Genomic DNA, 18,984 nt, shown 5'->3' on the forward strand with positions numbered 1-18,984 from the left:
TCTTGGCCAACACAGTGAAAGCTGTCTCTACTAAAAATACAAAAATCAGCTGGGCATGGTTGTGGGTGCTTGTAATCTCAGACACTTGGGAGGCTGAGGCAGGAGAATCACTTGTACCTGGGAGGCAGAGGTTTCAGCGAGCTGAGATTGTACCACTGCACTCCAGCCTGGGTGACACAGTGAGACAGAGTAAATAAATAAATAAATAGAAATGAAATCAAATATAAAGTAATTGTTAAAGTAAAGTTTATAGTGGTGAATACGCCACTATGGCCAAGAACAGGACACTTGCAGAGGTTGCAGTGAGATGAAATTGCACCACTGCACTCCAGCCTGGGTGACAGAGTGAGACGGAGTAAATAAATAAATAAATAGAAATGAAATCAAATATAAAGTAATTGTTAAAGTAAAGTTTATAGTGGTGAATACGTCACTATGGCCAAGAACAGGACACCTTTCTCAAGGCTTCCTTCAGTCTACAGCACAAGCAATACCTGATATGTACTGCCTTGGAGAGCCCAGTATTGACCCTGCTTGCACAGCACTATAAGGCACCCACAATAAACTGCAATTGAACGTCAGTGAAGTCCTTTTTTTTTGAGACAGGGTCTTGCTCTGTTGCCCCCAGGCTGGAGTACTGCAGCGTGATCCTGGCTCACTGCACTGAACCTTGACCTACAGGGCTCAAGGTATGCTCCTACCTCAGCCTCCTGAGCAGCTGGGGTTACAGGTGCACACCACCATGCCAGGCTGTTTTTTGTTTGTTTGTCTTTAATTTTTGGTAAAGACAAGGTCTCACTATGTTGCCCAGGCTGGTCTCAAACGCTTGGGCTCAAGTAATCCTCCCACTTCAGCCTTCCAAAGTAATGGGACTACAGATGTGAGCCACCACACCCATCACTGAATTTCTTTGTATTCCTCATTCATGGAACAGTATGTGGCACACAACAGGTGCTCAATAAATGTGTACAGGCCAAATGAAAGAGCCGGAGATATCATATTTTTCTTTTGTTTTGCGACAGGGTTTGAGTCTGTCACCCAGGCTGGAGTGCAGTGGTGCAATCACAGCTCACTGTAGCCTCGACAGGGTTTGAGTCTGTCACCCAGGCTGGAGTGCAGTGGTGCAATCACAGCTCACTGTAGCCTCGACAGGGTTTGAGTCTGTCACCCAGGCTGGAGTGCAGTGGTGCAATCACAGCTCACTGTAGCCTCGACAGGGTTTGAGTCTGTCACCCAGGCTGGAGTGCAGTGGTGCCATCACAGCTGACTGTAGCCTCAACAGGGTTTGAGTCTGTCACCCAGGCTGGAGTGCAGTGGTGCCATCACAGCTCACTGTAGCCTCGACAGGGTTTGAGTCTGTCACCCAGGCTGGAGTGCAGTGGTGCCATCACAGCTCACTGTAGCCTCGACAGGGTTTGAGTCTGTCACCCAGGCTGGAGTGCAGTGGTGCAATCACAGCTCACTGTAGCCTCGACAGGTTTTGAGTCTGTCACCCAGGCTGGAGTGCAGTGGTGCAATCACAGCTCACTGTAGCCTCGACAGGGTTTGAGTCTGTCACCCAGGCTGGAGTGCAGTGGTGCCATCACAGCTGACTGTAGCCTCAACAGGGTTTGAGTCTGTCACCCAGGCTGGAGTGCAGTGGTGCCATCACAGCTCACTGTAGCCTCGACAGGGTTTGAGTCTGTCACCCAGGCTGGAGTGCAGTGGTGCAATCACAGCTCACTGTAGCCTCGACAGGGTTTGAGTCTGTCACCCAGGCTGGAGTGCAGTGGTGCAATCACAGCTCACTGTAGCCTCAACAGGGTTTGAGTCTGTCACCCAGGCTGGAGTGCAGTGGTGCCATCACAGCTGACCGTAGCCTCAACAGGGTTTGAGTCTGTCACCCAGGCTGGAGTGCAGTGGTGCCATCACAGCTCACTGTAGCCTCAACAGGGTTTGAGTCTGTCACCCAGGCTGGAGTGCAGTGGTGCCATCACAGCTCACTGTAGCCTCGACAGGGTTTGAGTCTGTCACCCAGGCTGGAGTGCAGTGGTGCAATCACAGCTCACTGTAGCCTCGACAGGGTTTGAGTCTGTCACCCAGGCTGGAGTGCAGTGGTGCCATCACAGCTCACTGTAGCCTCGACCTACCCCAGGAGGCCATCCTCCCACCTCAGGCTCCCATGTAGCGGGGACCACAGGTGTGTGCCACCATGCCTGGCTAATTTTTTACTTTCTGTAGGGATGCGGTCTCACTATGTGACTACTTTTTAAGGTGCAGGAGCAGAGTCTGTACTTGTAACTGAGACTGGGTAGTCTGCAAAGCTGACCAAAGCTCTTTGCCCCAAGAAAAGCATTTCTTGACCCCTGGAGCCCAGGAAAAAGACAGAAATACATGCAAATACAGCCTTGAAAATGGTGCATGTGTAAAAACAAGATTGTCATACTATGCTTTGTTGACTGTAGTAAAAAGATTACAGTCCTGCTGCAGAAACCAACAGACTTTAATAATATCTAGAAATGTTCAAAATATGTGAAATAAACTAAAAATATATATATACTTAAAACTGCAAAGACCAAGATAAATCCAAGAACATCTAGAAGTCAACTGTATTAGTCCATTTCCAGTCTGCTATAAAGAACTACCTGAGACTGGGTAATTTATAAAGAAAAAACATTTAACTGACTCACAGTTCCGCATGGCTGGGGAGGCCTCAGGAAACTTACAATCATGGTGGAAGGCGAAGGGGAAGCAAGGCACATTTACATGGTAGCAGATGAGTGAAAGCGAGCAAAGGGGGAAGTACTACACTTTAACACCATCAGATCTCCTGAGAACTCTATCATGAGACTGTACTAGGGCAATGTTGCTAAACCGTCAGAAACCACTCCCATGATCCAACCACCTCTCACCAGGTCCCACCTCCAACACTGGGGATTACATTTAAACATGACATTTGCGTGGGGACACAAAGCCAAACCATTTCATCAACCACTAAGTGTATACTAGATCCCTACATGTCCAAAGCACAACTTATACTTCTAAGATTTTCTCATATTGCCCAGGACAGAGACTCACACTGATTCAAAGTCATGCTTTCTATTTAGCTTCTTTTGACTTAAATACTCTAATCCAGGTATTCAAGCAATAGAAATACCTTATAAAATGGAGCTTTCAAATGATACCCTCATTGATGATCAGAAATGCCAGAGAGCAAAATTAATTCTCTTGTAGCTTCCAAATCACTTCCTGACCTTAATGAAATTCAGTGGAGTGGGTGGAATGAGAGGTCTCCAAAAAGATATATCTGTGATCCTGCCCCAACAACCTATGAATGGGACCTTATTAGGAAATAGGGTCTTTGCAGATAGAATTAACTTGAGGAGCTTCAGATGAAATCATCCTGGAATAGGGTAGGTCCAAATCCAATGACAGGTATCGTCATAAGAGACTCAAGAGGAGGCACACACACAGAGGAGAAGGCCACATGGGGACAGAGGCAGAGACTGTAGTGATGCAGCCACAAGTCCAGGGATGCCTGGAGCCCCAGGAGCTGGAAGAGGCAGGGAGTATCCTCCCCTAGAGCCTCCAGAGGGAACTGGATACACCTGTAGTGGATTGAACTGTGGCCCTCAGAAAGATCTGTCCACGTCCTAATGCCCAGACCTGGAATGAGACCTTATTCAGCAATAGGGTCTTTGCAGATGTGATTAATTGAAGGATCTTGAGATGAGATCATCCTGGATTAGGGTGGCCCTAAATCCAATGACAGGTGGCCTTCCTTCTAAGAGACTGAAGAGGAGACAGAGACACAGAGGAGAAGGCCACATGAAGGTGGAGGCAGAGACTGCAGTGATGTAGCCACAACCCCAGGGATGCCTGGAGCCCCCAGGAGCTGGCAGAGGCAGGAAGGATCCTTCCTTGGAGCACAGTCCTGAGACACTTTGATCTCAAACTTCTGGTCTCCAGGACTAAGAGAGGATAAAGTTATCTTGTTTAAACCTTTCAGTCCGTGGTAGTTTCTAACTGCAGCGTCAGGACATTCATACGTAGAACTACACACATGAACTGTCCAATACACTGCAGTGGAGAAAAATTCAAAGAAAAACAGAGGGGAAATATGAAGTACAAAAATGGAAATCAATGGGAGAGGTGACAGAGAAGTGGGGGTGGGTTACATGAGGAAATGAAAGTTACCAGAGAAAGGTAAATGATTAGGTGCGTGCGACGTGGCCCTAACACAGCATTTCTTCCTTCTTAAATAACATTTCAGTTGCTTGTTTTGCACTTTAGCATGAAGGTGAGTTTCCCAATAGGGTATCTCTTTGGGCCGCTGGTCCTGGAGTTACGAGCCACCACAACGTACTGAAAAACCACCCAGGCCAGGCTGGGAAGCAGAGCTCTGAGTACAGACACTCATGCGATCTGCGCCAACCCTGCCGCCTCAGACGTTAACAACCTCCTGAGCCCATCCTCCCTCACCTGCCCGCAGCGTTCTAACAGTAGTTGGGGGAGTTGTATTCCTGTTTCTCTCTGGGTTTGGGTGGCGACCCTGTCTGAATACATTCAGCTGTGTGAATAATGCACAAATACAGGAATGGAGCATTAAACTCCAGGAGCAAACGTCTCATACATACCTAAAAACATTTATGGAGAATATTAAACAAAGTGCTCTTGGACAGTAGACATTACATAAGATCATGGGAAAGGTATTAATAAGCGGAAAAAAATAAATAATAAGTGAGCACTAACTGATGATCTTGCCTGAAAGAAAGAGCAGAGACAGTGTGTGTGTATGCCTGAGAAACAGCACTCCCCCGGACGCCTGGGCAGTGCCCTCTGAAACCCTCAAATTTCTGTCTCTAAACATACAGACTGCTTCCAATTCTTACCAAGCGGAGAATAAATTCTCATTATACGGCATTTGGCATTATTAAGCAAGTTAAACTGATCTGTGGTGACAGCTACACTTGCAAGGACTATCTGCTAATCAGCATGAATGCAAGCTCAAGATTTTCGCCTGAAAAATTCATGCCCAGGCTAGGCATAGTGGCTCATGCCTGTCATCCCAGCATTTGGGGAGTCCAAGGCAGGAGGACTGCTTGAGCCCAGGAGTTCAAGACCAGCCTGGACAACACAGTGAGAACTCGTCTCCACAAAAAATTTAAAAACTAGCTGGATGTAGTGGTGTGCACCTGTGGTCCCAACTACTCAGGAGGCTGAAGCAGGAGAATCACTTGAGCCCAGGAGGTCAAGGCTTCAGTGAGCTATGATTGTGCCACTGTACTCCAGAGTGGGCGACAGAGTGAGACCCTGTCTCAAAAGAAAAAAACAGTGGGCACAGTGGTTCGTACCTGTAATCGCAGCACTTTGAGAGCCCAAGGCAGGAGAATTGCTTGAGCCCAGGAGTTCAAGACCAGCCTGACAACACAATGAGACCTCATCTCTACAAAAAATTTAAAATTTAGCTGGATGTGCTGCTGTGTGCCTGTGTTCCCACCTACAGCCTTCTGTGGTCCCAAGAAACAGAGGCAGGAGGATCCCTTGCGCCCAGGAGGTAGAGGCTTCAGTGAGCTATGATTGCACTACTGCACTGAAGTATGGACACAGAACAAGACCCTGTCTCAAAAGAAAAAATTGCTGGGTGCAGTGGCTCATGCCTGTAATCCCAGCACTTTGGGAGGCTGAGGTGGGTGGATTCCTTGAGCCCAGGAATTCGAAACTATCCTGAGTAACATAGCAAGACCCTATCTCTACAAAAAAATTTTTTTAAAAATCAGTCAGGCATGGTGGCATGTGCCTGTCATCCCAGCTACTCAGGAGGCAGAAGCAGGAGGATCACTTGAGCCCAGGAGGTGGTGGCTGCAGCAAGCTGTGACTGCACCACTGCACTTTTCCCTGGGCGACAGAGCAAGACTGTCTGAAAAAAAAAAAAAAAGAAAGAAAAAAAATTCTTGCCAATTGTACCTCTATCATTTGCCCATAAAATTTTAATGCAATCATCCACCTATCTACATCTTCCCATAAAATAGATGGTCCTGGCAGAGGTGGTGTTGAGAGGAGGTCTCCTACTCAGAGACCTCAGCTGGAAAAACACCCTCCTAAACTATCAGCTGACACACTACCTGCCCCAGTTCTGAAGACCAGGGCTGGCCTTCGAAGACACGTGCTTTGGAAATGCATGCAAGAAAAGGAAGGCAGAGATTTTTAAAGAAAAGAAGAAAACTGTCACTAGAATTTCATCCCACCTTGACTTCTTCCTCAAAGATTCCTGTCCCGATACCTTCAGACGAAAAACTAAAATCTAGGCTGGGCACAGTGGCTCATGGCTGTAATCTCAGCACTTTGGAAGATTGGCCAAGGCAGGTGGATCACTTGAGGTCAGGAGTTCGAGACATCTGGCCAACATGGTGAAACCCAGTCTCTACTAAAAATACAAAAATTAGCTAAGCATGGTGACATGTGCCGGTAATCCTACCCACTTGGGAGGCTGAAGCAGGAGAATCGCTTGAACCCGGGAGATGGGGGTTGCAGTGAGCCAAGATCACAGCACTGCACTCCAGCCTGGGCGACAGAGTGAGACTTTCTCCAAAAAATAATAATAATAATAAATAAATATAAAATCTGTGCTCCTCAGATGAACCAGTGTGGCTGAGGTGGCAGATGAGAAAGGGAAACTCAAGGGCCAGATAAAGCGGAAGGAGCAAGCACTGGGGCGTGTGAGGGTTGGGGCAGAGTGGAGGGTGAAAATATAGCCCGGGCACGTTGACTTGGGCATCACAGCAGTGGCCCTCAAAGTGCAGTCCCAGGGTGGCTTCCCGACCTCAGTTTAGGGATGGCTGAGGTCGTTTTTCTGACTCCAGTTCAGAATAGTGATGAATTTTCTCCTATGCCTCAACTAAACAACATGCAGCACAGCAGACAGGCTGCAGACAGAGTGAGGAGAGGCCAGCAGCCCTTGTGAAAGCTGGACACTAAAGAGATTCAACACAGAAAATACAACCAACCTCCTCACGAATGTTTTCTCTCTTTTTAGAGACAGGGTCTCTCTGTCGCCCTGGCTGGAGTGCAGTGACGAGACCACAGCTCACTGCAGCCTTGACCTCCCAGCCTCAGTGATCCTCCCGCCTCAGCCTCCCAAAGTACTGGGACCCTGGGCGTGTACCATCATGCTCGGCTAATTGGTTTATTTATTTCATTTTATTTTTTGTGGAAATGGGGTCTCACTATGTTGCCCAGGCTGGCCTCCAACTCCTGGGCTCAAGTGATCCTCCCACCTCAGCCTCCTGAAGTGCTAGGATTACAGGCGTGAGCCACCATGCCCAGCCTGAATGGTTTTAATTCTAGAAAGTGTGGTTACACGTATTTATTTTTTCATTTAAAAAAGCTATTTATATTCACCTCTGCGACTATCATTTAACTTCTCATATATATTATTTATGTATTCTATTTATTTATATTTCAGTCCCACTTTAATTTCAAATGCAGTCAGCGTAGACAACTATAACACAGAGAAATGAAAGTTCTGCGGGTTGTTAATAACTTTGAGCTGTGTGTTGAAGGGTTCCCGAGGCCAACATGTTTGAGAACCACTGCACAATGCCTAATGCTCCCCGTGGAAGAGGCTCCACTGCAGACAGATTCCACCTTCTCTAGGATCTTCTGCACCCTGTCTGCTATGCTGTATTGTCTTAGTTGACACCTATGAAGAAAATTCATCACTATTCAGATCTGTCGTTGGAAAAATGATCTCACTCATCTGCTGAAACACACTTCAGGAACCCCATAGTCCTCTGGGATGCCACTTGAGAATCACTGCTGTCATAACTAAGACAAGATGGCCCGGGGGCTTTCTCTTACCCTGCACTCTGCTGTATGTCTTGTGTGTCCCTGTGTTTTGTTCTTGATGCTTTAGCTGATTTTTTTTTTTTCTTTTTCTGAGACAGTGTCTCGCTCTGTTACCCAAGCTGATGTGCACTGGTGCAATCTCAGCTCACTGCAGCCTCGACTTCCTGGGCTGAAGCAATCCTCCCACCTCCGCCTCCTGAGTAGCTGGGACTACAGGGACATACAACCACACCCAGCTAGTTTTATTTTTATTTTTTGTAGAGATGGGGTCCCACTATGTTGCCCAGGCTGGTCTTGAACTCTTGGGCTTAAGCAATTCTTCTGTCTCAGGCTCCCAAAGTGCTGGGAGGACAGGCATGAGCCACCACGTCCAGCCTTTACCTGACTCTTGAGTTAAACTCTCTGGGAGAATAAAACCACAGAAATGGATGAGGAAAGAGAATAGGATGGAAGAAATCGGAGCTGCGCTTGGGTCCTTGGAAAGTGCATGATTGATTTTCTTCCAGAACGTGCCACACAATTTTCATCTGACCTAAACATGTCTCATTCCATGAAAATAAAATCTGCATCATGACATGATCTCCTTCCTAATCACATGGCAGATTTTACCACATAGATGGTTTTCCCTGTGCTTAGTGGAAGATTGAGATAATCACTTAAAGCAATAAGACAGAGAAGGCACAGCCTCACTTGATCCTGCTAAGAGTGGGAGTCCAGCAAATGCAGCTGCGATAGGAAAGGTGCAGACACGGGCTGCGAAGGGAGCATGAGGACTCTGACTGCAGGCCGGCTCCACTTGTATGTGCAGCAGCACCCTCCCTCCAGCCACCAGAAGATTCTGAGTTCAAGGAGGTGAGGAGAGCAGCTTGGGAGCATTGCTCTCAGAGGCAGTCAACACATACAAAGTCAAGTTGGTTTCAGAGCTGCTAAGCAGTATAAAGAAAACAGATGGGCTGATCGGACAGGGCATGGCCCAGGAGAACAGGAGGAGCCCCAGAGGGCTCTGGGAGCAAGTAACAGGTGAGCTCGCAACATGTGTAGTGGAAGAGAAAGGGCCAGCCCCAGGGACGCCCATAGGCAGGGGGACAGGTCAGGCTTCCTGGCATGTTTAAAAAGCAGTGGGAAGACAAGGAGGGGTGAGGCTGTTGTCTAAGGCGGGTGGACAACCCACAGACAGACTGTCTCAGAACCTCACGATAACGAGCCTCCAATTCTACTCCAGTCATCCAGGAAGCTACATGTGGGCTCTCAACAGAAGAGGGACACACATAGACAAGACACCTGCAGCTGCTTCAATGAAAAGGTACTGCAGGCAGAAGGAGATGCAGGAGACTGTGAGAAAGCTGTATCCTGCATCTCCGTCAAGGCAAGAGCTCAGGCCAGCGAGAGTGGAGGGAGAGCCCAGAAATGCCTGGGGAGAGCTGGGGTTGGCGAGGCTTGCCACTCTTACAAAACCCACCTGTGCAAAGAGACACAAGGTTGCTGAGAAATAGGGGAAAAAATTCACCCAGAAATAGATTCTAATTAGGAAAACGGAAAATAAAAGCAGGCTTATTCTGAATCAACAGCTCCCTGTCTCATAAAAGGCACAGGACAGCAGGCTGGGCTTTAGACTGGGAGATGTTTATTTATTTAATTATTCTTTTTTTTTTTTTGAGACACACGTGTCATTCTGTTGCCCAGGCTGGAGTGCACTGGCGCGAGCTCAGCTCACTGCAACATCCCGCTCCCAGGTTCAAGTGATTCTCCTGCCGCAGCTTCCCAAATAGCTGGGATTACAGGCTTCTACCACCACGCCTGGCTAGTATTTTTTGATATTTTTAGTACACATGGGGTTTCACCATGTTGGCCAGGCTGGTCTCGAACCCCTGAACTCAGGTGATCCGCCAGCCTCAGCCTCCCAAAGTGCTGGGACTATATGTGTGAGCCACCACACCTGGAATATTAATTTTCAATTAGCCTAATGATATATTATAATTAGGTTATTTTCCATTCTACTGTATTCTAATATATTTAAATATTCTAATATATTATAGCCCATTAACAATTCTGATAACTTTATATAATAATTCCAATATAGTTCTGATTGTAATATTCTTTTCTTTTTAAATTTATTTTTATGTATTTTAACTTCAGTGTACCCTGAGACTAACATTTTGTTTTAATTATATTCTAATAATTTTGTTATATTGTAACAATATTATGTTCTAATAGTATATTGCATTCTAATAACAGGCTATTCTATCCAATCACCAGTAAAATTTGAGGCACATGCACCTCACTCTTCAGACCCCAGCATACAATGAATGATCCTTAGGCAATGCTGCCCTCGTGTGGTCGGTGTTATCATAGAGGGAAAATGTGGTGCTTTTCCCTGGGTGGATGCCAATCAATATGCGTTTTTGTTTTGTTTTGTTTTGTTTTGGTTTTGATACGGGAATTTCGCTCTTGTTGCCCAGGCTACAGTGCAATGGCGAGGTGCGATCTCAGCTCACTGCAGCCTCCGCCTCCCAGGTTCAAGCAATTCTCCTGCCTCTGCCTCCTGCGTAGCTGGGATTAAAAACATGTGCCACCATGCCCAGCTAATTTTGTATTTTTAGTAGGAACAGGGTTTCTCCACATTGGTCAGGCTGGTCTCGAACTCCCAACCTCAGGGCCTCCCAAAGTGCTGGGATTGCAGGATTGAGCCACTGTGCCCAGCCTGCCTAAGTTATTTTTAACCTTTTGGGTTTGCCTAGGACATCATGGGCTCAGGTGCACATGGAGAAGTTTGATTCTATGTGATTTGTAGGCATGTCTCAGCAAAGAGTAAAGGAAAATTCAAAAGACCAGCGGGTAGGTAGGTAGAGTTTGATAGCCAGACAGACAGGCAGAGATAGATGGATAGGTAGGTAGGTAGGTAGGTGGATAGATGATTGATAGATGAATAGGTAGATAGATATATAGAATAAGCAGACAGATGAATAGGTAGAGAGATGATTCACAGATGGATAGGTAAGTAGGTAGACAGTTACATAGAAAGATCAATGATTAACAGTTGGATAAACAGAAAGACACATGAATAGGAAGTAGATAGACTGATACATGAATGACGGATGACAGGTAAATATATAGATGATAGGTAGGTAGACAGATAAAAATATCATAGAGATAAAAAGATGGACAGAGAGATGGATATATAAATATCTAAATGAGAGCTTGGACAGATGATAGATAAGGATAAATGGAAAAACAGATGTGTATATACATACATAAAAGGTAGACCATAGAGATAGACAGGGGTGGGTGGGTAGATGGATGGATGGATGGATGGATGGATGGATGGATAGACGGATGGATGGATGGGTGGACAAATGGATGGATAGATGGTTGGGTGGATAGAGATGGAAAAGGAGTGGGTGGGTGGAAGGATGGATAGATGGATGGATGGATGAATGGGTGGGTGTGTGGATGGATGGATAAGTATACAGACTTAGATAAAAAGATAGATGGGTAGATGGATGGATGATAAACAATACACGGATAGCCAGACAATGAAATACAGGTTTTCAAAAGTTCCACTCTCCTCCCTTTGCTTCTCATCATGGAATTCTTTGATAATGCTTGTTCAACATCATTCAGATCCCTAAGCTAGTGTGGGAATTAACGGATTCACTTTTTTCATAAAACACGGCAGAGATAAGCACACGAGGGCAATGACCCCTGTCTGCTCCCCAAAGTCAGCGACTGCCTGGATTTCCTGAGGTGGATGTCAGAATGTCACATGCTCCACACCCCCAGGAACAAGCGCTCGGTGCTCCCCGCCAGCAGGATCTGGCTTAGACACATCTTCCGGGCAGGAGAATGCCTCTCTTTCTTCCCTCCTTTGTTTCCAACTGAAAGGGAAGGTTCCCCAGTAAAACTCTGGTCTTTACCCCCTGCAGGGAATCAGAGAGATGTGAGAGAGGATCTGGCTTTTGCGACAATGGAGGCCACTCAGAGGATACGCTGGTGTCTGTCTTTGAGACTCGGGGGCAAGCAGAAGAAAGAAGGAAATAGGAAAAGAGAGAACCTAGGAGACAGAGTGTCGGCTGTGGCAAAGCGCGGCAGAGGATCCCCCAACCAGTGTTCTGGGCCCTCGCTGGCTGGGCTTCCTCTCGTCTTCATCCTAGAGAAGAGTCTTTCGTGCAGAGCCACACGGTGCAACAGTTCCTCTGACACGTAGCTCACTCCTTCCTACAGGTTCCTATCTGGAAAAGTGCCATGCTACTGAGTCATCTTAGCACTAACAACGGAACGAGGATGACACCCACGTCCTGGGTTTCCAAGTGTTGCGTGCTTCCTTTGCATTTCTGCTTAAGTCATAGTGGAGCTGTCTCAGGCATATGCTAGACTTGAACACTCAATCATGCTGACATCCCAACAAATGACCGACCTCTCTGTTATGTGGTCGCTGGGGGGATGGCACCCCTCCTGACTTCCAAATCTCACCCAACACAGGTATCACAGGCGTTGGAACGAGAGTGACTCCATCTTGAACAGGGGCCGGGTAAAATGAGGCTGAGACCTACTGGGCTGCACTCCCAGACGGTTAGGGCATTCTAAGACACAGGATGAGACAGGAGGCTGGCACAAGATACAGGTCACAAAGACCCTGCTGATAAAACAGGCTGCAGTAAAGCTGGCCAAATGCCATCAAAACCAAGATGGTGACAACAGTGACCTCTGATCATCCTCACAGCTCATTATACATTAATTATAATGCATTAGGTACTAAAAGACACTCCCACCAGGGCCATGACAGTTTACAAATGCCATGACAAGGTCAGGATGTTACCCTGTATGCTCTAAAAAGGGGAGAAACCCTCAGCTCCAGGAATTGCCTACCACTTTCCCGGAAAACTCACGAAAAATCCACCCCTTGTTTAGCATATAGTCAAGAAATAACCACCAAAATAGCCAAACAGCAGCCCTTGGGGCTGCTCTGCCTAATGAGTAACCATACTTTTATTCTTTTACTTTTTACTTTCTTTTTTTTTTTTTTTTTTTTTTGAGACGGAATCTCACTCTGTCACCAGGCTGGAGTGCAGTGGTGCCATCTTGGCTCACTGCAACCTCCGCCTCCCAGGTTCAAGCGATTCTCCTGCCCTAGCTTGCCAAGTAGCTGGCACTACAGGAGCACCCAGCCAGGCCCAGCTAAGTGTTTTTAGTAGAGACAGGTTTCACCACATTGGCCAGGATGATCTCAATCTCTTGACTTCGTGATCCACCCTCTTCGGCCTCCCAAAGTGCTGGGATTACAGGATTACGTTCTTAATAAACTTGCTTTCACTTGATCTATGGACTTTCCCTGAATTCTTTCTTGCAAGAGATCCTACAACCCTCTGTTGGGGTCTAGATCAGGACTCCTTCCTGGTATAAGTCTGGGGTTTTAGGAAAGAATACATTCTTGCCTTCCTTGCCAGCTGTTCATCCAGAAACCACTCAATTGTATTTGGCTGATTTACACTGACCCAACCTGTGCCCTCCTGAGCTCTGCAGATTGCTTCAGGAAGCGTCAGTGCAGAAGGTTATTTTTTGTATTTAATTTTTAAATTCTAAGACTAATCAAGCACAGAAGTGATAAGGGGAGAAAAAGCAGAGTAAGGAGTTCAACTGGTAGCTGACTGTGAAAATCAACTGAGATAACTCACTACCTTCAGAGCAGCCCAGAATGTTAATTGTATATTTAAAGAAGATATGGATATTTCAATATAAAAATCTCAATGGGCATGCATGGGTGGTTGCTTCACAAGTTTGGGTTTTTTGCCTCTTATTCACACAAGCTCAATTGCTAATTCACATTGCCAACCTCAGCAGGGCAGCAGATGTGTGTGCAGCCACACTGTGTGTTTGTGACACTCACGTACCGTTTTCAAGGTTACAGAAATGCCGAGTGGACGAATGGGTGGGGGAAGGGAGTGCTGGCCTGTAAGATGAAGATTCTCTACAGAGACTCTACTTACCCCGAAAGCATCTCGAATATCAGGATGCCGAGGGCCCACCAGTCCACAGCCCTTCCGTGGCCCTTGCTCTGAATGACTTTGGGGGCTAGGTACTCGGGTGTTCCACAGAGGGTCCAAGTCCTATATGGGCGACAGAGACAGGCCCCCACAACACTCAGTGGTGCTTGGCTAATGCAGTCACCTTAGAAGCTCTGATTGTTACAATAACTTCGTTGAGTAAAACCACGCTCCGTTTACCCTCCTGTGCACATATTTTAATGTGTAAAGACAGTAACATTGTTTTCGCTGATTTCTTTCCATAGAAACATTTCTTAACGGGCTTGGAAGCTAAGAATTGGTTTTATCATCCTTGCTCCTGTTGCTGGTACTGTTACCACTGTTACTCAGAAGCAAAAAAAAAACCTCATTTTTTTTGAGTTATTTATACCTGTCTTAGTATAAATCATAAAGAATAAAATTAATTAATTAAAGGAAAAAGAACAAGATCATGTCCTCTGCAGCAGCATGGATGGAGGTGGAGAGGCCATTCCCCTAAGTGGACTCACATCACGCACCAAATACCACATGTTCTCACTTATATGTGGGAGCTAAACACTGGCTATACGCTGACACGGAGAGGGGGAAAAACAGATACCTGGACCTGCCTGAAGATGGAGGGTGGGAGGAGGATGAGGATGGGAAATCTACCTGTCACGTATGATGTGTATTACCTGGGTGACAAAATAATTCGTAAACCAAGTGGCATGCAGTTTACCCATATAACAAACCTGCACATGTACCTCTGAACCTAAAACGAAAGTTCTTAAAGTAAATATATGAATAAGTAAATAAAATTAATTTTAAAAAATCCTTTATCCTTCAAACAAACAAACAAAAAAAAAAGTGTCACTGAAAAGAATAATTCAAGAACTCAGTTAGGCCAGCTCAGTAGCTCATGCCTGTAGTCCCAGCACTTTGGCAGGCCAAGGCAGGTGGATCACCAGGCGTTCAACACCAGCCTGGCCAATATAGCGAAACCTCATCTCTACTAAACATACAAAATTAGCTGGGTGTGGTGATGCATGTCTGTAATCCCACCTACTTGGGAGGCTGAGGCAGGAGAATCAGTTGAACCTGGGAGGCAGACGTTGCAGTAAGCCAAGATCACACCACTGCACTCCAGCCTGAGCGACACAGTGAGACTCTCCCCACCCCCAAAAAAAGTGCAAGAGCAGAGTCCTTACTTGTAACTGAGACTGGATGGTCAGCAGAGCTTATGTATGTGTTCTTTCACTCTCTACCCTCTGCAAAAAAAAAAACATTTCTTGCCCCCGGAAACCAGTGTAAAGACGGAAATACACTTCCTCCCCTGCATGCCATTTTAAAAGTGCCTGCTTTGTGCTCCGAAAACAAAGGGGTGGCCTCAAGCAGGAAGCCTGTACTTCTTACCCTAAGAAAGCTCTGGAATAAAAACTCACTTTCTTTACACTAGACCTTGCTCTTGCTAATTGCACTCTGCAAATGGCAAGGGGCTGAACCTGTGTTTTGGTTACAGAAGCAACTGCTAAACAAAGTCAGGGCAACATAACAACGACTGCAGCAGAAGCTGGAAGACTCATGGGCTGGAAAGGAGCTGAGTATCAGTAACCTCAAAGAGGGGACTGTGTCTAGGCCATAATTGGCACTCTACTGCTGGGTAGAATGTCGCTTCAGGCTTTCAGCAATTCAGACCCATAGCACACCTGCAGGCCACATCCACCCTTCCTGACACATGCTTCCTAGCCTGGTGTGTGGGGCCCGTCTGTAGACAGGCAGAAAGAAGCAACACCCCTGGAGGGGAAAAAAATATAGATGCTTTGCAAAGGCCCTTCTTTTTTATAATATATTTTTATATATGTAATTTTTTTTTTACATTTTAAAAAATATATACTTACATATTTTTTTGAATGTAAAGAGAACAAAAAGCAAGTTCCATAGAGCCTGGTAATGTACATGTTTATCCACTCTCGAGTTCTTTGCACAATGTATCAAGCATGTGCAAAGCCTATTTTATAGCCAGCACATCTTGCCTGAGTCCACACTGTTTGCAGTGGTGTGGGCACGTATCTTGGCTTCAGCTCCTCAGCTTCCTGCTTGCAGGAACCCACCCAAAATGTTGTTACTGTTATCTTTCCTTCCCTTCCCCACCACACCTCCATACCCCACCTCTTTCCAGACAACAGACTTTTCCACACTAATCTGTAAGCCCTTGGGATAACAACAAACTGGTTGCCATCCAAATTTCAAATTCTGTCGGCCATCCATGAAATAAAAGTACTGCAAGGCCAGGCATGGTGATTCACACCTGTAATCTCAATACTTTCGGAGGCTAAGGCAAGAGGATTGCTTGAGGCTAGGAGCCTCAGACTAGCTTGGACAACATAGCAAGACCTCTTCTTTACCAAAAAAAAGACCAAGAACGGTGTCATGCCTGTCATCCCAGCACTTGGGGAGGCAGAGGCAGGTAGATCACCTGAGGTCAGGAGTTCGAGACCAGCCTGGCCAATATGGTGAAACGCTGTCTCTACTAAAAATACAAAAATTAGCAAGGCATGGTGGTGAGCGCCTGTAATCTCAACTACTTGGGAGGGTGAGGCAGGAGAATCACTTGAACCCAGGAGGTGGGGGTTGCAGTGAGCTAAAATTGCACCACTGCACTCCAGCCTGGGCGACAAGAGCGAAATGCCATTTCAAAAAAAAAAGCCAGGCATGCTAACAGGTGCTCGTAGTGTCAGCTAGTTGAGATGGGAGGATCACTTGAGCCCAGGAGTTCAAGGCTACAGGGAGCATGACAGTACTACTGCACTACAGCCTGGATAAGAGAGCAAGACCCTGTCTCAAGGGAAAAAAAGAAAAAAAGTACTGCAGGCTCTGGCAGATACAAGTCAGGAAAGAAAGAAGACAAGGAGAGAAATTAAGTTACCTTCCCATGGAGGAATGTGGGAAGGGGCTTAGTTTATCTGCATGCTAGATCTAAGCATGGAACAAGGATCCCCTTGTGGTCCTATTAAGTGCTTCTCACTCATTAGACTTAAGTCTACAAACGGAAAGTACAATGCACATTATTTTAGAAACATCCTCTCCCCAGCCCCTCCCAGCGGAATCAACTCCAAGTACACCCTAGTTGATTCAATGCATAACATTTCTGTTACTCTGCAAGACGACTGACTTATTGGCCTACTAATTTTGTATTTTCACCTTGCTAGCCCATCCAAAATGGCCTGAAAGTAGCTAAAAGCATAGAACTTAGCTGATACGAACCCAAAGTAGAAGTGGCCGCAAGTCATCCTATAGGCATTTAGTTGCAACTTCCACTTACCTTTAAAAAGATGAGGCTCTTTTTGGCTCCATGTTAGGGTAAGGACACACACCTAAGGTTGTATAAGTATCCAGGTTCTAACTGCCTCAGGAGGACTCCTGCCCTGTTAGAGTCACTCCTTCCTGCAAAAAGCCCCAATGCCTAGCTGAATGTACAGAGAGGCATACGCTGCTATGGAGAGATGCTGACTGCATGAATGAATATGAGATGAGACAGCCTGAGTGTTATGTCGAGACCACTGGTCTGGGCAGTGAATTATCCACTTCCCTGCTCCTATCTCCTTTTGCTCACCTGGCTTTTGGGTAGAAGGAAGGTGACACCTGCTGTTCTCAGTTTTCTCACTGTTCTTAGTTTCACTATGGCCGGGGGGAGGGGAGGGAGGAGGCCATGTTAACGAAGGAGAAACAGAGCTAAGGATAGGATTATCTATAAAGTATAGATATCCAATGACTCCTGTGTTCTTAATGCCCACGCCTTCCGCCACACCTGCACTGGCTGAACGGTGCACCCCCCAAAGTCCTAAACCCCAGTATTTGTGAGTGGGACCTTATGTGCAAACATGATCTTTGTAGCTGCGATCAAGTTAAGATGAGACCATCCTGGCTTAGGATGGGGAATAATTGCTTAACAGATACAAGTTCTCTTTTGGGATCGTGAAAATGTTCTGGAACTAGAGAGAGGTGATGGTTGCACGACATGGTAAATGCAATAAATGCCATGAGATTATGCAACTTAAGATGGTTCAAACGGGCTGGGTACAGTGGCTCATGCCTATAATCTCAATGCTTTGGAAGGCCAAGGTAGGAGGATAACTTGAGCCTCAGAGTTCCAGACCAGCCTAGGCAACATAGCAAGACCCTGTCTGTACAAAAATATTTAAAAATTAGCCAGGCATAGTGGCTCACCCCTCTAGTCTCAGGTACTCAGGAGGCTGAGGCAACAGGATTGTTTCAGCCCAGGAGTTGGAGGCTGCAGTGAGCCATGATTGCACCACTGCATTCCAGCCTGGCTGACAGAGCAAGACCCTGTTTCAAAAAATATAAAAATGTAAATAAATAAAGATGGTTGCTACGGTACATTTTAAGGGTATTTTACCATAATAAAAAGAGAAAAAGAGAGAGAAATGGATGACATCTCCCAGTTCAGTTTCAGTCCAGTCCCTCTTACGTCCTAGCAGGTGGCGTCACCAGCCTCACTTTCTGTCTCTCCTCATGGCTTTACGACATGGTGAGCATGTCACTCAGCTAACAGGGGCACAGAGGGGCTCATGAAGAATATGGACAGCTGATGACAGCTTTTACTCTTGATTACAGAAACGAATGGATTTTTTTCCTTTTCATCAGAAAAGTATGGGAGTGTTTTCTCTACATTTGGTAATTCAGGAAATAGATGTTAGCTCAGTACTCATGATGAAAATACTACACGCCTTTTCTTATAGGATCTTGGGTTGCAATCAAGAAGCAGGGTGTGGGGGTTTCTCAGAAAAAGGAAAGTTTTTCATCGTTGTTTTTTTACAGGGACACAATCACAGTTCCTAGAACTGTCTGATGGGAACAAACAGTTGAGAATTTCAGGACTGTCAAGGGAGAAGGTGCATGTCCGCAAGCATGGGACAGCTTCCGATGGCCAGCCCAGGCCCTGGGAGGGGTTTCCTAGGTGACTATGGTTCCGAAACACCACTGACCAGCAGGGAGAAGTGTGTCTGTCACCAACCTCGGCACAGTAATACCCACCTCCTAGTATGAACTATAGCAAAATTAAACAGGGCTGAAGGGACAGTAACAACACCGACTGCAAACAGACTCAACATCTCAGGCCCTCCTTGGCTTCCATTAA

At 46.2% G+C, this 18,984-nt stretch overlaps 1 protein-coding gene across 1 annotated transcript in view; it reads right to left on the minus strand.

Moving 5' to 3' along the window:
* The window catches only part of LOC129395544 (cAMP-dependent protein kinase catalytic subunit PRKX-like), a 138,486-nt gene that overhangs the window by 57,445 nt on the left and 62,057 nt on the right, over nucleotides 1-18,984 (minus strand). Inside the window, 1 exon segment of the mRNA XM_063602029.1 lies at nucleotides 13,812-13,931. Within this exon segment, the coding sequence (XP_063458099.1) occupies nucleotides 13,812-13,931 (120 nt within the window).

Source organism: Pan paniscus, chromosome Y, assembly GCF_029289425.2.
Source record: "Pan paniscus chromosome Y, NHGRI_mPanPan1-v2.0_pri, whole genome shotgun sequence".
Lineage (NCBI taxonomy): Eukaryota > Metazoa > Chordata > Mammalia > Primates > Hominidae > Pan > Pan paniscus.